This window comes from Lycorma delicatula, chromosome 1 (genome assembly GCF_047948215.1).
Source record: "Lycorma delicatula isolate Av1 chromosome 1, ASM4794821v1, whole genome shotgun sequence".
Lineage (NCBI taxonomy): Eukaryota > Metazoa > Arthropoda > Insecta > Hemiptera > Fulgoridae > Lycorma > Lycorma delicatula.
In genome coordinates, this window is record NC_134455.1 from 274,411,498 (window position 1) to 274,432,079 (window position 20,582).

The 20,582-nt window shown below is 32.6% G+C and overlaps 1 protein-coding gene across 5 annotated transcripts in view; it reads left to right on the plus strand.

The window, feature by feature from the left end:
- LOC142331963 (mitochondrial intermediate peptidase) overlaps positions 1-20,582 on the plus strand; it is a 117,651-nt gene that overhangs the window by 91,349 nt on the left and 5,720 nt on the right. For all 5 annotated transcript variants that reach the window (XM_075378042.1, XM_075378023.1, XM_075378034.1 and 2 more), the window contains exons 10-11: positions 10,707-10,928; positions 17,335-17,568. In XM_075378042.1, the coding sequence (XP_075234157.1) occupies positions 10,707-10,928; positions 17,335-17,568 (456 nt within the window). The remainder of the gene's footprint in view (positions 1-10,706; positions 10,929-17,334; positions 17,569-20,582) is intronic.

Below are 20,582 nucleotides of genomic sequence, written 5' to 3' on the forward strand. Positions count from 1 at the left end.
GTCTTGAGCACAAGAAAGACCTGTTTTTGTTCTTTAGTCAAGAAGCCGAATATAACTCAAGACTGGAGTGACAAAACTTGATGAAATTTTGTACACACACTTATCAGACATCATACTACATAATTCCTTGGTTGTCCAAGAGATGGTGCTAGTTTTATTGACTACAGAAATTTAGTTCAGGAATTTTTCAGATCTACTGTGTAATCCACTTTAAATTTTTTGTTATTTGATGTATCCTGATTATCACTATGGAATTCTTCTCCAATAAGAGAGGCTAACTCAGTAAGCTCAGATTTAGTATCTTCAACCTTTTGAGGAGGTTTTTGTTTTTTACCCAGGAGTTTTTTTCGTAGATCATCGTTAACTAAGTCAAAAACAAAACTGGTTTTAAGATTAAACCTTTTTTATCCAAATTAAGTTTTTTTAATAAATTTTTATTTCTTTAATCTTCTTTACCTTTTTTTATTTTTTGATCTTAGTAAACTTTTTTAAAGTTACTAATAAAAATAACCACAAAACTTCATCTAAAAATAACTCAACAAACAAAAATGAATATAAATTTTGAAAATTGTAACTTACCTTTGTTTAATTGTTGATTAGCTGTTGATATAACTTATGAAATAAAAATTACTTTCTTATGAATAAAATTTTAATGTTAAAAAATGAGTAAATTAATTATTATTTATTTAAGAATTTAACTACTTTTAAATTAAAAACTCTAAGTTTAATTAAGAGAAGTATTTGAAAAATCTTTATAAATATTCTTTTCAATTTGTAATAAAGTAATGACATTTGCAGTTGCCATTTTGGTTTAAGTAGTCAGAATTTAATTTTTTGATACCATTTTGCTTGTTTTGCAAAGAACTTTTAAAACAAGTTATCATATGACCATATCGTCTATTTAAAATCTTTGAGCCACCCCTGCCATCCTCACTAAAGACCAAATACTCTAAATTGGAGCTTACTGAGAACCTCTCTTATTGGAAAAGATTTCCATAACGAGAATCAAAATCAAATGAAAAAAAATTAAAGGGGAGTACGCATACAACTGTAGTTCTAGCTATCTGAAACAGACACATTGTTGGTTGCCATTTTGGATTGCGATAAAAATTTAGTTTTAATTTTATCACTTTTCTCATCTAATTGAACTCTTTAAAATGATTTATCAAGTGATCATTGGTGCCATTTCAAATTTTTGAGTTTGTCCCCTCAACTTCAAAAGAGTGAATATATATTCACTGATGTAGCCTCTTGGTACAAGGAAGAACACTACAAACTGTATCCAGTTATCTCAATTATAAAAAAAGGTTAGAGCGGGTTTAAATTACTTTTCAGGCAACTGGTGTATGTACATAAAGTTTACTTGGGACTTTCATAACCTATTCTATTTGTGAAAATAATGGAAAAAGTTCATATAAACATGTCCTTGTTTGCGTGTTACGGCAAGTGAAAGAATTCACTTAGATTTCAACATACCGGTGAAATGGGATCATACTGAAATTTGTAGGACATTAATTAAGGGACAGAATTAGTGGTTATTTTTGGTTTTACACCTGAAAAATTGAATAAAATAGGGCCAAGAATTTTATCTTAAGTAGTTTTTGTGAAATCTGGGTGAAAACCAATAAATTTGGGAAAGAAACCATGTTATTTATGTTTGATGTACAGTAACTTCGTTAAATGGGTAATAAACACATAAAGCTTTTAAACAAAACTTGTAGAGAATTTAATTCTGAACAAAATGGTGTAAGATAAGTTGAATAAAACAAAGAAAAACTTGAATTTTATTTAGAAACGATATGTTACTACATTTGTCAGGAAAGTACTTATTTAATGTAAACAAAAACCAAATTCTTTTTAGGGGATGTGAAAAAATTGTAAAAACAAAATCTACTGTTTAAAAATTTAATAAACCTGAAATTACACAACAATTGTAAAATAAAAATTACTTAGATAAATTTTTTATTAATGACAGAAATATAATAAATTATTTCAAAAATTATTATTTCAAATTTGGCTATAAAATAGCAAAAGCTGATCAACAATGCATAATACTGTAACAGTGTTTAAATCATTCTGTAAGGTACATTAAGTACATTAGGTATGTGAATTGTGCTATCATTAGCGAAGGTTTTCTATGAATTTTAGTCTGAATGTGATTGATTTGTCATTGAAGTAATGCCATACTTATAACAGAAGAATACACTTGTTGGGTAAAATTAACAAAATAATAAAATGAGATAGCTCGTTTTTGCCAAAAGAAATTGGACTTTAATTATCACACAAATAAACTGCATATAGGCTAATATAAAAATCTACAATTAACCAAAGCCTGAAAACAAAAGAACGTAAAACACCTTTTTTACAATCATATACTTAAAAAATTAAATGAAATTACAAAATAAACTTAACTTAATCCTATACAGTATTTATGCAAGGAATATCAGCTGAATCAACATATCAGTTATAATAATACATGACAAATACATAAATATACATTTTTCAAATAATTATTTGAAAATCTTTTGCAATAAGTACGTGTCTAAAAACAGTTTAAATAACTAAATACATTATTATTCAAACTACAAGATGGAATACAAAAGCAATAAATATTACTAGAACAAATCACAATATTAATTACAAAGAAGTCCAAAATCATAACTGCACTTCAGGAGTTATTTTCTTTAAATTAATTTAGGAAAAGTAATATGAATTCAGTTCATGAATAAATAAGAATTAATCTCTGCGATTAACAAATTACATTAAGTTAAATGATAGAGTTAATTACAATATAAACAAATTGTAATAAGTAATCATATAAATAGAGTTCATTTAGTAAGCAAGCTTTCTTGAAAATATTTAAGTTTCTTAGCCATTCTCATGTTAGTGACTTCCTTTTTTCTAATTTGTAAAAATAATATAATGCTTGATTGAGCAAAACAATATTTAACATTGATTAAAATTATTAATAACAGCAATAATCTAACGCATTAAAATTATGTAAAATAAAAGATAAATAAACTGTCTCAGTAAAATTGTTATTTTCCAAATGAAATCAAAGCGTTGTGCAGTTACAAGAGTCAATGAAGTACAATAGAAAACATTCCTGGAAGTTGCTAAAATGTATATAAAATGTTATCAACCAACACATTCATATCCATTATCCATGAATGTTTGTGTCATACATATTTTTTTATAATCCTGAGGTACTGTTTAATTACAAGTAGATTTGATAATAACAATAGTTGGCATTAATAGCACATAAAATATGTTACACATGAAAAATAATAACATAACCTTATCTAAGACACCTTTTGTGACTACACTTGAATGAAGAAATGGTTTTATAAGCTAATCTTGAAATTCAAATTCATAAAGTACAATTAATTGTATATCTCACTAATTTTACTAAAAACATAACTGTTTAATATAATAAATGATGAATAATTTAAACTTGCTGTAATCACATATAAATATTTGTAAAGAATGAACTCGTGAAATTAAAGTACACACACACACACATATATATATACATACAGTTTATCCTTGGCATATTCTACAATGACGTATCAAAAATAACTCTATGTTGTTACGTGGTACTATGTTACTATGTGTTACGTGGTAACACTATGTTGCTAGACATTGAATAATATGGAGCATTTCAGATTTGTAATAACCAGTTTTGGAGAGATTCTGCATTGATAAATTGGCTGGTTTGTAGTAACTGAACCAGTTTCAATACTATGGTTTTCTACTGAATTTGAAAATTAACGTATCAAAGAAACGAGGCAAAACGAACATAGAAATTTATAAATTCACAAAACACTGACGAGTAGAAACAAGAGAATATGGCGACCGAGAATGCCGCACCGTTTATGAATGCACAAAGGCGACAAGAGTAATTAACACACAAAGCGAGAGAGAGAGAATCACAGGCTGGTCATCTGGGCCGGGGACAGCCTGTGCATCCGCACATCGTGGAAATTTGAACTAGAATGAACAAAAGGTGGCGTGGTGAGAAGTAGGGCAAGCGAACTAGGCAATGGACAGAAGAGTGTGTGTGTGTGTGTGTGTGTGTGTGTGTGTTTTAACAATGGGTAGTGCACAAGTGTTAGTATGAGAACGATTAGAGAAAAACGTGTGGGAAAGAAACAGCAATAAATAATGCGTGATATGAATACACTGACACTATTAAGATGACAAAACAGACAGTCTGGCCGGCGCCAGGAGTCAAGAACGAACACAATAAACCAAAACAATCTATTCTAAAAAATACACAAATGACAAGCCCATACGAAAGAGCACAATACATTTACCAAGCCTGTAACAACTACAAGACCCAACCCTAACTTTGAATTTATTGGAATAAAAACAACTTTACGCAATTGGCGTAAACAACACTGATTACTAAATCTTGCAGAATATTACATATTGTTTGAGTTTTTTAGGCCTTCTAAGATTTTTTAATGTTTTGGAATATATATTGGCATTCACAGTAGTTTTGCGATCACTAAATTTGACAAGCAAGACACTCTTTTAACACAAAAAAGCAGTAACCATAAGCGTCTTTACCGAATATTCTTGTTTGAATTTCTAGGATATGATGAATGCTGCTTTGTCTTGATGTTAAAATATGAAAATCAGGTTTCATCAACAGCATTGTGATCAAATAATTATCACCTTCATTTTATAATGCAGCAAAAATTCATGCACTGTAGTTAGAAGTCTTTCCTTATGTCTGTCAGTTTACATCTTCAGCATCCATCTAACACATAATTGTTTATGGCCCAATTTTTAAGTCAAAAGTTCACAAATTAAAGATGATGAAAAATCAAAGAAAATTATGACACGTTGAAGTGGTGGTTTTCTCAGATTCTTTTGTTAACTTGTTCAGTCAAATTATCCGTTACTGATGATAAACAAATTAACCAATGGTTGGCCACTACATTCTTTATCATGAAGATTCATTTGCTCTTCTTGAATTGAAAAGCACTGTCTTATTTTAGCAACATTCATTATATTCAGCCTGTAAACATCACAAATATGGCTGTGAATTTCACCTAGAGAATTGCTTTTTGCTATCAAAAATCATATTACTCCTTGAACTTCACACTTGTGGGATCATGAATTGTAGCACTCATTATAAATGTTAACAATTAACAAAAAAGTACTAATTATTGTTGCTAACAGCTGATTATTGATTAAAATAACCAAGCTATGCAAGCAGCATCTGTTTACATTGCATATATAGGTGAAAAAGATGCCTTGTTTTTTATTTTATTGTTGAAATCACTAGGATTAAAAAAAAAAATTAATATCTTTTTTATGGCATTTTTTATAAGCCCTTTAAATTAGCTTTTTTATGGTTCCCCCTCTTGATTAATTTTGGTTTTCTTATTTAAGTATATTGTTTTTCTTCTTACTTCTTAACTATTAAAACTTCTTATTTATTAACCAATAAAGTTTATAACTTTATCACAGATCTTTAACTTTTAAGTTTGGGTCATATAATGGGTCTGGAACAGTTTTTAATGATACATTTATACATTGTAATTTTCTCCTCTCAAGTAACCATTAATAATAATTAATATTAATTAAATATTAGTGTAAAGTAATGAAAAAATTAATAAATGAACCTAATTTGGTGAATTTAAAACATTCCACCATTCACAGCTGCACATGTCTCCAACAGTAAACTAGTTCTGTCTTTCCATCAATGAATAAGATTGGCGGTCTTTCCTTAATTCACAACCTCACTTCATCCTTCAGTTCATCAACTTGGTGAAATTAGTACTCTCAATATCCATCTTTAATTGCAGAAATAAGTGAAAAACATAGGGTGCCATATTTGTTGAATGTGTAGGGTGTGGATGCGATGTGTTTGGCCAAACATTTATCATATTACATAATTACTGGCTCCATTTTTTGTCAAACATGACATACACATTTCCAAAGGTGTTTTAACATCTCTCTGTATTCCACAAAATTTACAGACAGTCACATACATGTGTTTAGAATCCCAGAACACTGTTAAAAGAACTTTTTTGCATAGGTTGTGTTTTGAATTTTTTTGATTCTGGAGAACTATTGTGCCATTATTCCATGCTCTGATGTTTTTCTTCTGGAATGCAATGATACATTCAAGTTTTGTCTCCCTTCGCAATATTGAAAGGAAGTTATTTTACCTCATCATGATAATGTCTCAGAAGCTGTTCACATTATTCCTTTCATTATTTTATTTTTTTTTGTGAATTATGTTCCAGTGTGTTTTGTATTCAGCTGCCCCTACTAAAACAAAAACACCAACCAAGCCCAAAGCATGTGTCAGAAACACTAATACTTAATAAAATTATAATTTACTAAGAATAAAGGTTTTAAAAGTTAAGTAATTTAATGAAACAAAATATTAAATGCAAATAAAAATGCCAGCTAGAATTGCTAAATGACAATGTATGATCTTATTTCACTTGGAGATAGAGAGAATTGCTAGTAATACTTTTATAATTTAATAATTGTGTAAGTTCAGTAATTTGCTATTAGTAATAGTTAAAAAAGAGATATTACCTAAAAGTTATTAAAACTAAAACCAAAGGCTAAGAAAAACTAAAATTAAAATTAAAAGCTATTAAAACATGCTAGAAGTTGAAGCTGATATAATTAAAATAACAAGCACTGTATGATGTTAATCACAGACAAATCTGAGTGATGCTACAGTCAAGTTGGTGGTTTGTCAAGTACGGTCTTTCTACGTTTGCTCCTGCTTGTTAGTGCTTTTTTTCAGATTGTTTTTATTGGTTTTACATACGGACTGTTATATGTACATTGGTGGTTGGATTATGGATTGGATTACAACATTTTTTATGAGTTTGGTTAGTGGATTGATTTTTTTATATAGCTTTATTGTTTTTACATAATAATAAAGGCTATTATTGTTTGTTGTGCTCCCTTGGGAGGCCTCTTGTCGTAAGCATAGAAATGATTTATTGATTATCTAATAATTATTTTTCATATAAGCAATAGTCGCTGTAGTTAACATTGCTTGATAACATTGAAGAAACTTTGTTTTGTGTGAGTAGCCTTGACTATTAACTACTGTTGTGTGTTTGTGTTAGTGGCGGAGGTAAATATTTATTTAATTTTATTTTTATTTACTTTTGATAGACTTGTAGCTTCATATTTAATACTGCTATATTAGTGTATTGGAATTTAATCAATCACAATTTATTCTTCGGTAGCTTTACTCGTTAAACTATTGATTTGTATAATTAGTTGTACTTCTTTGGTGCAGAATGGCCCAAAGGAATCCTCATGAGGGGAAGCCCCGCCATACACAGGTGGGACCGCAGCGCAGCAGACATCCTAGTTACCCAGTACCTGGTGCTTCTAGTGACACAGAAGACATGATGATTGTGGAGACTGTAGAACCTCAAGATGAAAGGTCGCGAATCACTGAGAGAAAAGCTGAGCTTATCTCAGACAGTAGTGATGGTGATGTTACTGATGGATCCGACATGGATCACTTACTGGAGGAGTTGCATGTCCTGGAGAAGCTTATTCGGCAGAACATCAACACTAAGAAGGAAATTAAAGAGAGTGCTGCCAGGGCATTAGAGAAAGCCTTGAACTTAGAGACTGTAGTGACCTCTCTTTATGAGATGTCCTTTCCACTGCTGGGCTCCTCTACAGAGGCATCTACGCAGAAAGAAAGATCATGGGAACATGGTGTATGCAATGTAGTTGATGTTCTTGTAGAACAGATGAAGAATTATGTAAATTAGTCGAGAAAAGATGGCCCACTGATGTAATGCAGAAGGCTGAAACATTGACATCCCTCCCAACTGAAGGAGATTTATGTTAGTTTAAGGATGTTGCTGGTGCTTTAGGTAGATCGGATCAAATGGCCCGACGGCCAAGTGCTAGAGCTGGTGAAGTTAGGAAGGAAGTTTCAATGGTGGTGGATGAGGATGATTGATCCACTCAAATGGCATGTTTTGTGGCATATTACGATTCTTCTTTGGATGATTGTTATGCCTTGAAAACTATTTTAGGTTCCATCAAGAAGGTGCTTTGGGTGTCCTCGGCGGTGTTTATTTTACCTGCTGATAAGCTTGGTGAGTATGAACAGAAGTTACTGATTTATTTGTACCGAGGACGTGATGATAGAGTCAGGCTGTGTTTGACTTCTGGCGATACAGCGCCTGTTGAAGGCAGGAGATTTGTACAAACTACCACCGCTGTCTCTGATAGTCAGACAGTTATAGTTACGGCTTAGGGATGTACTTATGTGGATCTGTTGAGGATCGTGAAGGAGTCGGTACCCTCCAACGAGGTCGGTGAAATTCCATGAGGAATTTCCTTTCCATGAGGAAAGGAACCAACGAAGATCTTCATGTTAGAGTCAAGGGAGTAACAGCTGCTGAAGGATTTTGAAACCTTTGTGTGTACGAATGTTGTTGGACTCCAAGTAGACCTTAAATAAAGAGAAAGTCGCCGGACAGTGATTAATATTAAGGATATTTCAGGAGACACAGCCAAGAAAGAGATTACTGACACATTGCAGCAGGCTGTTGGTGAAAATGAGAATTTTAAATTGTCCTCAGTCCAGTCCGCCTTTGGAGACACTTGGATAGTCACAATTGTCACTAGCTATCGGGTGGCTAAGAAGCTGATAGAACAGTGAATACGCATTGGTTGGATTCACTGTCACATGAGCATTCTGGAGCCTGATGATCGCTGTTATCTGTGCTGGGAAACCGGCCACATGGCTGCGTTCTGTAGGAGCCCAGATCGGTCGAAGTGCTGCTTCAGGTGTGATGGACAGGGCCACTTTAGTGCAAATTGTCAGGAGCCTGCAAGATGTTCTGCTTGTGGAGGTGTTGGACATCTGGTTGGGTCCAAGGAGTGTAAGCAGGCTTTGTAATGCGAATATTGCAAGTTACTGCTAACAGGTGTTTCGTAGCACATGACCTCATCTGGTGTGTTGCAATTGAGCATGATGTGAATTTCCTGGCTGTTGTGGAGCCTAACAGAAGAAGGGTGGCCTTGCACTCGTGAGTTGATCGATCTGGGGATGCTGCCATAACGAATGTTTCAGGCTGGTATGCTGTCTCCCAGGTAACAAGAGCTGATGAATATATGTCAGTGGATCTTACCAATTGCACTTTTATATATCTGGTTATGTTTCACCTAATTCCAGCGATGAATGATATCAAGCTTTTCATGGTGATTTTGAGGATTGTATCCGACATGCAGAAAACCCAGTCATATTATCCAGTGATTTTAACTCACAATGTCTGGAGCTTGGAGGAATGATTTCCACCCCAAGAAGATACATTCTGGCAGCATTGTTCTCAGCACTTGGGCTTGTTGACCATAATGAGTGCTTTTTAACTACTTATGTTGGTAGGGGGCGTGGGTCGGTTGTGGACCTTACAGCAACCTCCGAGCAGATAGCACCTAGGATTCAAGACTGGAAGCTTCTTTCTGATGAAATCGCAAGTGACCATCTAGCGATTATCTTTGAGTTCCAAACCAAGTTGCCTGGACGTATGCTGCGACCTCAACGTTGGTACCGAATGAACTCCAGGCCGCCTGTGTTGTCGATAGGATTGCTGTAAAGTTTCAAACGAAAAACCCAATTACACCTGAGAGCCTATTGGAAGCTGTTACTGAAGAATGTCAACGTGGTAATATGCTAAATGGTTCTCGTAGACAATGAGTATATTGGTGGACCTTTGAATACTGCTATAAATGAGGTCAAGGTGAAGGCCTGGCTAAAACTGCTGGCTGACCTCGATGTCAGTCCGTAGGGTGGGCATATAAAATTGTTATGAGCAGGTCTGGGAAACTTATTGGCCCACTAATTAGAGATGTCGCTCTCCATATAATGTCAGAGCTTTTTCCAGAGTGGACTATGGGTTATATGGTTTCCAGTAGGCAGTTGTGGAAATGTGGAGAAGCAAGCTACTAGAATATTGAAGACAAAATCCCGTGACGGTTGGGACCTCGATCATATGTAACCGTGCGTGTGTTTAGTTGGGGAGGGCAGGCTCGATCTGGTGAGGACGGTTCACTGAGGTGGGCCATTCTTGTTGAGGGATCGGGGACCCCTTGTGGTAGTTTTTGTATAATGATAACTGGAAGCTGGATAGCCTCATATAGGAACACTGCTAAAAAACTTCACAGGAAGTAGCTATTCTAATGGGTTGCTAATAGTAATGGCTTACTAATATAATATAAAATAAAGATCCGACCAGCAGCCCAACCTCCATGCTGGACATACTGCTGGTAGGTGGGAAGGGCTGTTAGAGTAGAAAGGACACCCCCAACACTGTTCTATGCTTAATTGCAGGTCCAGTGTAGGAAAAAAAACCTTGAGTGATGCTATTAACTAAGGAATTAACGTTCTTTGGGACATTGAATAGTATCATCTTTGATAAGAAATATTGCCTAGGAAATCATAGAACTCATAACTTTCCTAAGAATAGCTTGTTCAATACTATTGAAATCCATGTACTGAAGAAATGAAAAAAAAAAATCATGAAATGAAATACTGCATCACGTTGTTACTGTACGATTGGCAAACAAGTAATTTTGCACTAGCAAATTTTATAGTTAGATAAGTACAAAGCAGTTCAAAAGATGATTGACATAAGATTTACCTCTTAATTTTTAATTTTATTTATATTGTGTTTTTTCTGTTTTAGAATCCAGTGGTAGTATTAATGCTGAATCTTCCATACCCTTGCTGGTCAGGACCTAGTTTGCTAAGTCCTAGTCAGGTAGATAATTTATTTCATGAGATGGGTCATGCAATGCACTCTATGTTTGCTCGAACACAGTACCAACATGTAACTGGAACAAGGTGCAGTACAGATTTTGCGGAGGTGCCATCTGTGCTCATGGAGTTCTTTGCTTCTGATCCTAGGGTACTGTGATTATTTTTTTGTTATGATGTATTAATTTACTTTTTTAACTTTTTGTTCAGTATTCTTATGTTTTCATACTGATATAATACATTTTGTTGCTGATATACAATAAGCTATACTTCTCAGTAAGACTTGCAACTTTTATATACAATCTTTGAATAAGTTCCTTTTATATTTTTGCATCAATTTACTGTGTGTTTAAACAAGAAAACTATATTAGCTCTAGTAAATTATATTACATTTTGTATAAGCAGTTACTCAAACTATATCTCATCATTCATATAATATTCTCTTTATTTTATCTATATCATATGTCAATACAAACAACTACATTGAATAATCTCGTGCCATTATTATTAAACTTGTGGTGCCCAAAGTGTTTTTAAGATAATAGTTGTTCATCATACATAAAATAAAGAAGAGAATGATTGAGATGGTTAGTCCAGGTAGAATTTAGATGTAAGCCTGGATGTTTTAAATGATGTTGCTTTTTGAGAAGTACAAAATTTAATGATGTGCATCTTCCTGATGTAATACAGATAGGGAGATATGAATTGTTTAGCTGTATAGTAGTCTAGTAACTAGAATGGTTATTTCACATTACTCTGGAATAAAAACAATTGTCCATCAAATGCAGGCACACTGCTTTACCAGAAAGGTATAAATGGACAGCAGACAATGCCCATCTGCAAGATTGTGGATGTTGTTGGTAGATGCATGTTAGGGATGTGTTCAATGTGACTGATATCTCCTACAGTGAGATTTTTAAATTTTGCTGCTTGATAATAATGCTTGCCACTTTTCAATATCACATCTCCTCTCCTTATTTGGCTGGGGGAAAACATGTGACATCCCATGTATAGTTGCAGACTTAGCACCAAGTAACTTTCTTATTTTTCTAGGCCTGAAGAGTTTTCTGTTTGGTCATTATTTTGATGACAAGGGTAATGTCAAGAGATCATGGTAAAATTGTTTTTTACAGATAGCTTCATTGGTTGTATTTAGGTAGCAGTTGAGTACAAAAATATAACCGATGGCTCTTTGGTAGTTGATTTAGGTAGAACAATAATAATTAAAGAAATGGCCTATGATATAAATCTCTATAAAAAACGCGTTTGGTTTTTTGTAGGTTGACTACTTCCTTTCTGAATATATCTCAATTTTAAAAAAAGTTCAATTAATAATGATTATATAAAATTTACAATATAGTTTGGAAAAAGTTGAATTTATACAGGTAATGTATATTAAGTTTAATTGTGAACAGATTCAGTTAATTTTGTTAAGTTTTTATTGAAAGAGATGCTCAGGAATAATTTATTGAAGCTAAAAAAGTATTATATACTACAAATTTTAAACAGTTGTTATTAGTAATAATGAAATTTATTACTAATAACATAACTTTGTTATTGAAAATAATGAAAATACGTAGGATCATGATTATCCAGCATGCTCGGGGATCTGTCAGTGCCAGATTATCAAGGTCATTTTTAAAAACCTGGTTTAAACAAGGGGTTATAAACAAAATCTACAGATTTAACATACAAAAATGAATAATTGTTTTTATATAAAATAATTTTTGTTAATATAAAAAAATTAAAAGTATGTAGTACTGTACTATAAAAACAAAATGGTATTTAAAATTAAGTACATATACTATACTACACAGTTAATCAGTTTAAGCCTCAAAGTTTTAGCAAAGTTCAATATAAATCATTTTTTGTAGGCCTATTATGAAACAAAAAGCATCATGGCTTTGAACATACCAAAAACAAGTTAATTTTAATCAAATAAAGATTTTTACCAAGAATTTGATACAGTTCAATCTGAATTATTGTCCATAGGTCTAAAATAAGTGTCTAATGATGTCAAGTGCATGGAACATGTCAGACTTGTATCTACCACTGATAAGATAGCTTGAATTTTTTTCTGAGCTCTCTGTAACATTGTAGGGATGTTAACTTGTTTCTTGGATTGAATTCTTAAAAATTATTTTGTATAATTTGGAGATTTATAAGTTCAGAAACATCATATTGCTGGCTTCTTTCTTTGAATTTGATAAAGGTGTTTAAGGCTTAAGGTTTCCGAAATCTCAGTTCAAGAGATGTGAGTTGTAGGCATTTCTTCTTAATCACTCTGTTTCTCACACCTCCTGTTGGCTGAAAACACTTTGTAGTATTATCACATCGTCAGTCAGCTTTTCTTCGATAGGCACATTTTTGTCAATGTCAATCTATCCATCAAATTCTTCTATTGAAAGGGTACTCAGTTCATTGGAAGCACAATTTCAGAGTGGTCAGTTGTGCGCTCATCATCCTTTTCCATTTCGGTTTCTTTGGCAAGTTTAGTCAACAATTTCCTCCAGGCCCTGTGTAATGTTATATTTTTGACAATGGATCAAGCGATTGCAGCTGTAAAAATAGTGTCTTTAATATTAATATTACATTGGAAATCGTTGATGCTGCAATCTGAGCTCAGCAGCCTTTGCACAAACATTTCTCTGTACTTGCATTTGAAATTTTGTATGACCCCTTGGTCTATGGGTTGTAATAGTGGTGTAACAGTGGCAGGAAGATATGTGCAAACAATATTACCTGATGACAAGCTCAGATCCTGTGGGAGGGTGCTTGGCAATTGTCAAGGATGAGAACTGTCTTAGAATCTTTAGGTAGTCCTAGTTTTTCAAAATTTTCTTTCACAGCTGGACCAATGATGAAGGAACCAGTCTTTGAACAACTCGGCATCCAGACGTTAGTCTGAGCACCGTAAATAACAGGAAAAAATGTGTAACATTTTTGAGAGGCCTAGGCTTTTTATTCTTTCCAATCACAAACAGAGTAAGTTTATGATCACCTGAAGCATTTCCATACACTAAGGGAGTTACGCTGTTTTTGTTCTTTGCACGGAATTCTCAGCTCCCACCAGGTTGAATTTGGCAAACACTGCCTTAACAGGCCAGTCATCAGCATATGATAAATTTGGTGTGGGGACAATTTATGTTCATCAATTAGTTTTTGAAATTTTGTTTTGTACTCAATTGCAGCAGCCTCATCAGCTGATTTTATTTCACCAGAAATGTCTAGTTTATGGATGCCATGACGAATCTTGAAAATATAAAGCCATTCCTTTAGGGAATGAAAGAATTTTATCTGCAGGCAAATCTAATTCCTCGTGAAAAAATGTTACCTTTTCATTTATCATAGGCCCTGTTATTGGCTTTCCCTCTGCTCTCTTAATACTTAACCACTTTGCAAAACTTTATCTAGAGTCTCTAATTTATTTTTTTTTAGAGTTTGCCTAATGTCTAGACTTTTAACAGAAGCAGATTGTAACAGCTGAAAAAAATATGAATTAACAAATATGAATTCAGAATCCTTCCATCACCCACCATTTTTGAAAAATTTTTAAATTTTAATTAAAGGATTTTTTCATTTTCAACATATAGTTAGCATTTTAAGCTCCTCTGTTGTATTTTGTTAGCTCATTTTTTATTGTTTAATTTTGTTAACGTAATTTGTAAGCTATAAATAAACAATACTGGACAAAGAATCAAATCATATCTTAGTCACGTATTATGACATCATATCTAATACTGAAGAATGAGCCTTCATGGACAAGTATTACGCACTGAATTTAAGAATGAATTAGTTTTGTTCAGTCTAAGTTTGTTAATAGTGCAGTGTCATAGTGACTCGAAATTGTGTAAATGATGTGGATGCCGTTTGTTATGTATGTGGTGACTTTACCATAAAATCAAATAGAAAAAACATTACACCTTTAATTAAAAAACATATCATTTATACTTTCAGTGTAAAATTGGTGATCAGGATAAGACATGGGCTCCTTATTAAGTATGTACTAATTGGTCTATATATTTAAGAGGATGGCTGAAAGATTTACAGAAGGCCTTTGGTGTACCTATGGTTTGGCGTGAACCAGAGGATCATGTAACCAATTGTTACTTTTGTTTAACAAGTGTGTCTGGAATTTCTAAAAACTCTAAACATACTGTAAAGTATCCTTCATTGCAATCTACAATCAGGCCTGTAGTTCACAGTGAAATTATTCCAGTTACTGAGCCACCTTTGAAATGTATATTTCAAAAGCAGCGATGAAGAATCAGGCAGTATTGAAGAAGACAACAATGATTTTGATTTTGAATTATCTTCCAGTAAGCCACATCTTATATCACACGGTGAATTAAATGACTTGGTTAGGGATTTAAATTTATGAAAAAAATCAAGCTGAACTGTTAGTATAAAGACTGCAAGGTTGGAATTTAATAAAATACAAAAATTTTGGACTTTTGAAGCCAATAAAAAGAACGTTCTCATTACTTTATTAATGAAAATAATTTGGTTTATTGCATACAAATATTGATGAGCTTATGTTGCACTTAGGACAAGCTCATAAATCTGAAGATTGGCACCTTTTCATAGATTCATCCAAGTTTGAATGGTGGTTCTACTACACAACGGTAAAAATATCCTTTGATACCAGTCGCTTATGGTATTAATTTGAAAGAGACATACAATGTGATGAAAGACATTCTTGAAAAAATAAATTATAAAAACATAGCTGGAACATATGTGGTGAATTGAAAGTTATAGCTATTTTGTTAGGCATGCTGTTAGGCTACATGTATTTTGTTAAAAGTACATGTGTTTTCTTTGTGAATGGGACAGCCAAGCCAGGAATAAACATTATGTTACCAAAGAGTGGAAGAAACAAAACAACTTAACTCCAAATGGGGAAAAATATTATTCGTGAGCCCTTAGTTTAACCCAAAAAAAATATTTTTACCCCCTTTAAGTATCAAACTAGGACTAATGAAAAATTTTGTAAAAGCAATGAAGAAGGATAGTCCTGGATTTTTGTACATCAGGCAAAAATTTCCGAATGTAAGTGAAGGAAAATTTAAAGAAGGAATATTTGTTGGTCCTCAAATAAGAGAGTTGGTCAAAGATGATGTATTTAACTCAGTGTTAAATAATGTAGAAAGCTTGGGCTTCATTTAAAGACATTTGCAAAACTTTTCTCAGCAAACAAAAACCCGACAATTACCACAATATTGTTAATCAATTTCTTACTTAACACTGAGCTATGGGTAACATATCTCTGAAAATACATTTTCTCCACTCATATCTGGATTTTTTCCCAAACAGCCTCGAAGACTTAAATGACAAACATGGTGAATTTCAGAAAAAAATTTCAGAGATGGAAAGCCATTATAAAGGGAAATGGAATACTAGCATGCTAGCTAATTACTGTTGGACATTAATTTGGGATGTGCCTGAAGCTATTTATAAAAGATTCATTTCTTTTATAAATAGTGAAATCATTTTAACACAGGTATGGCCATGCAAAATTATAAATTAAAAATTTTAACTATATTTTCCCTTAATTTTTTTTGAAGCGTAATTTATTTAAAACTAAGGGTGATAGAAAAACTGTATTTACAGATCTGTAATGTATGCAAAAAAGCAATTCAAGAAATTATATCACACTTAGAGAAACGTTAAAAAAATTTTTTTTTGTCTATCAGTGTTATCAATGGATATGTCTGTAGAAGAATTAATTATACGAGGGCTATTCAGAAAGTAAGGAACGTTTCCACCTGACGCCGCCAGGTGCACGCCAATCGTGTATGTATTGGTGTGCTCGTGCTCGGCACCTCAGTCAGCGTCCAGCCGTGACAACGGGAACATCTCCGCACTGCCCGTTTTTTTTATATACAAATTTGAAATGTGTGCTGCAATCGAAAATCCCGCCAGTTGTGAGGTGCGGTCTGTGATTCGTTTTTTGTTGGCAAAAAACTTAAAACCAATAGAAATTCATCGGGAACTGTGTGAAGTGTACAGGAACAACATAATGAGTGAAAGTTCTGTCAGGAAGTGGTTCATTCAGTTTAAAAATGGCCGAACAAACGTTCTCGATAAAGAGAAGAGTGGACGTCTGAGCATTGTGACTGATGATCTGGTCTCCAAAGTTGACGAAAAGATTCGTGAAAACCGCCGTTTCACAATAACTGAGCTTTCTCTATGTTTCCCACAAGTTTCACGGACTTTATTGTTTGAAATTGTTTCACAGAAGCTAGGCTACCACAAATTTTGTGTAAGATGGGTGCGTCACTGAGTGGTTGAGATCACAGGCGGCAGAAGTCTATGACACAGGAATTTCAAAGCTTGTCCACTGCTATGAGATAAGTGCCTAAATAAAAGTTTTTCTTGTACTTGGTTTTTTAAAATTCCAAAACATTCCTTACTCTCTGAATAGCCCTCGTACTACTGGTGAATGCTCATTTCTTCAATTAAATTAAAAAAATAGTTGTAGGTTCTGTTTTTATGAATTAATGATCAGTTATCTTGGTCATGTGAGTATGTGATTTAAAGTTATGTATATTTCACAGGTTCTTAGATCGTTTGCCAAGCACTTTATTACCCAAGAGCCAATGCCTGAACAAATGCTTAGTAGATTGTGTGCATCAAAGTATATATTTGCAGCATCAGAAATGCAGTTGCAGGTTTTCTACTCTGTATTAGATCAGCGTTTTCATGGTGAATTTCCATTAAAGGGTTCAACAACAGATATTTTGGCAGAAACTCAACAAGAACATTTTAGTATTCCTTATGTACCAAATACAGTAAGTACTGTATATTTACCTTTTCCTTTGTGTAGTAATATATTTAACAAATAATAATCGATTGTATTGCGGATGCTGATAATATTTGTAACAATGTTAATAAATTGAAAACAGTAATTTTATGTATAAGCTATAATTCTCACTTCTTTCCCTAAATTGATCACACTTTGAGTTATAGTAAAGATTTAAAGAAATATCTGAACATGATAATTTTACATTATAAAGCTGTAATATTTTTTTCTGGATTGGTGTTATAAATTCCTATACAACTTATTTTATAAAAACTTAAATTTTAATCATCCATTAAATAAAAATTATTTTGATAAAGAAATTTTTTACATGTTTAAGCTTCATTCAAATTACTCAGTAAATTGTGATAAAATGTATCAGTCATCAAAAATAATTTTTGAAAGTATAATTTACAGAATATTTAAAATCAGTAGAACAAGGCCTTTTATTGCGTGTAAAAATCTGCTGTGGGATAAGTTATGTAAAAAAAATTAAATAGAAGAATCTCTTGATATCACAAAAGAAAAAATAAATATATATATGCACACACACACAAACACACATACACACACACACACACACACACACACACATACATATATATCACCTCACCTTAATTTAAATATACATGTCATTTATTCTAGTTCCATCCTATGTGTCTGTCTCCTGGATATGTTTTTTTTACAGCTATTTATCATTTCTCTGCTTCAATTATTGCATACATTAATGCCAAAAAAGACATTTTTCCAGATAACACCCTCTGTCATAACTGTATTCATCTAACTGATGGAGAGAACAATAAAGCAAGAACTGTTGTAGAACTTAGAAATGTTACAGCAGTGCCTGTGCTTTATAGATAGATTTTTAATAATCAGAATATCCTCATTCGATTGGGACAATAGTTCCTGTAGTTTGTTCCAATATTTGTTGATCATTGTCCAGAATTGGGTTATCTTGCTTTATTGAATCACAAGTTAATGATCTTCATCCTTTGCATTTCTTGAATGGTGTGCATTTTACCAGATAGTTACATAATCTAATCATTCTTAATTGGTAACCCATTTTTAGCACCTTTTGGTCATTCAAAACTTTTGATAATAACTTCCATTTTTCTATGTTTTAAGAGATGAATGAGGGGGAGAAGAAACTAGATAAACATCTAGTCTTGAATTCAATCATAATGATTTATATTAGGCGTATCAACTAAGGATCCTTAATGTAGTAGTTTTCTTGTGCATTATCCATCCTAATGGCACTGACTGACATCTGTAGCTCATCCACAGTCTAGGGCACTTTCAGACTCCCAGTACAATAGATAAGTACAATATCTTCCACCAACTTCTTAATCTCCAGAAAGGTTGTTGGGATTTAGTAGAAGGAATCTTCTTATCTCAGGGGGATGTTTGGGCCCTATATTCATTAGCCATTTATACATTCAAAGTTTATGTATACAAACATGGGGAAGTGAATATCAGAAATTTCTCTACATCAAATCTCAGAGCATAATAAATTTTCCAGTATTTAACAAGGTCAAAATAAATATAAAACTGATTAAACAAGCTGTTAAAAAGTCGTTAAAATGAACCCTCAGATATAAAATATGAATTAAATGAAAAACAATTTTTGTAATAAGGCCTTTCTTTGAAGATGAAAACACAAACAAAAATAAGTTGTTTCACTGTAAAAAAAAAAAAATACAAAACTAAAAAGAAACTAATGCCTATTTTAAAAATAAATAACCTAAAAGAGAAATAGATGGCAAGTGATGTAAATAAGCTTGTCGTGTACTGACAATTTGAAAATTTAGGCAACTTAATATTCATGTTCTACAGCTACTTTTTAGCATCTGCTTAATCTGTTAAAATATTAGAACTTTCTATGAGACTGTTACATGTAAAATATAATTTTATTTCAACATTAAGACACATTCTCAAGAAAGTCACTTAGTTTCAAGGCACTAGCATTCAAATTGTGAAGACAGTGTTTGTGATTGTGAATGTAGCGTTTTTGATGGGTTATTGGATAGTAGTAATTCAGATGGTATGGATTCATAATAAGAATTTAAATAAGTAATACGACAACAGATCATGAGTTAAGTTTATGATCTATTTAGCTTATTTATAAACATTAAAAAAAATTAGGTAATAAATATGAGGTCTGTTTTTTTATAAAAGGTCCTTACTTAAATAAAAACAAAACTGAAAAAATATGAACAAACTTTATTAATCAAGCATATAAACTAGATTTACTGACTACTTTCATACATTGCTGCCTTCAACTTCCAACACATTTTTCATATTGTTTCATTGACTTCTTCATTTCCTCTTGAAGAAGGAATTAAATTAAATTAAATTAAATTACACCACCAACTTAAACCACACGTAACACAATGTTTCCATTCATTGTCATTGCCAAACCTTTGTGATCAAAGCCTCTGTGTTTAAGGTGAAGAAAAAGAAATAATCACTGGGAGCTAAGTCAGGGCTATAGGAAGAATGATTAAAGATTTTTCAACAAAATTTTTCAAATGGTTTATCTGATTTGCTATTCTGGCCAGACATGCAAAAACAAAATCTAGGATGATAGCTCTTAAGATTTTTTAACATTTTGCATTATGTATGTATTCAGCATTCACAGTAGTTATCCCATCATTAAATTCAACAAGCAAGACCCCTTTTGTCCCAAAAATGAATATTCATAAGCTTCTTTACTCAATGTTCTTGTTTGAATTTCTTCAATCCTAGGGATGATGAATACCGCTATCACAATGACTCCTGCTTTGTCTCCCTGTTCAAATTAGAAATCCAGGTTTCATCCCCAGTAACATCTTAATCATACAATTATTTCACCTTCATTTTGCTAATACCACAAAAATTCATACACTGCAGCAACTTGGATTTCCTTGTATATTCCTTATGTGTATTTGTTAACATCTTTGACATCCATTTAGCACACAACTGTTTATTGCCCAATCTGTCAACCAAAACTTATTACAACACAAAAGT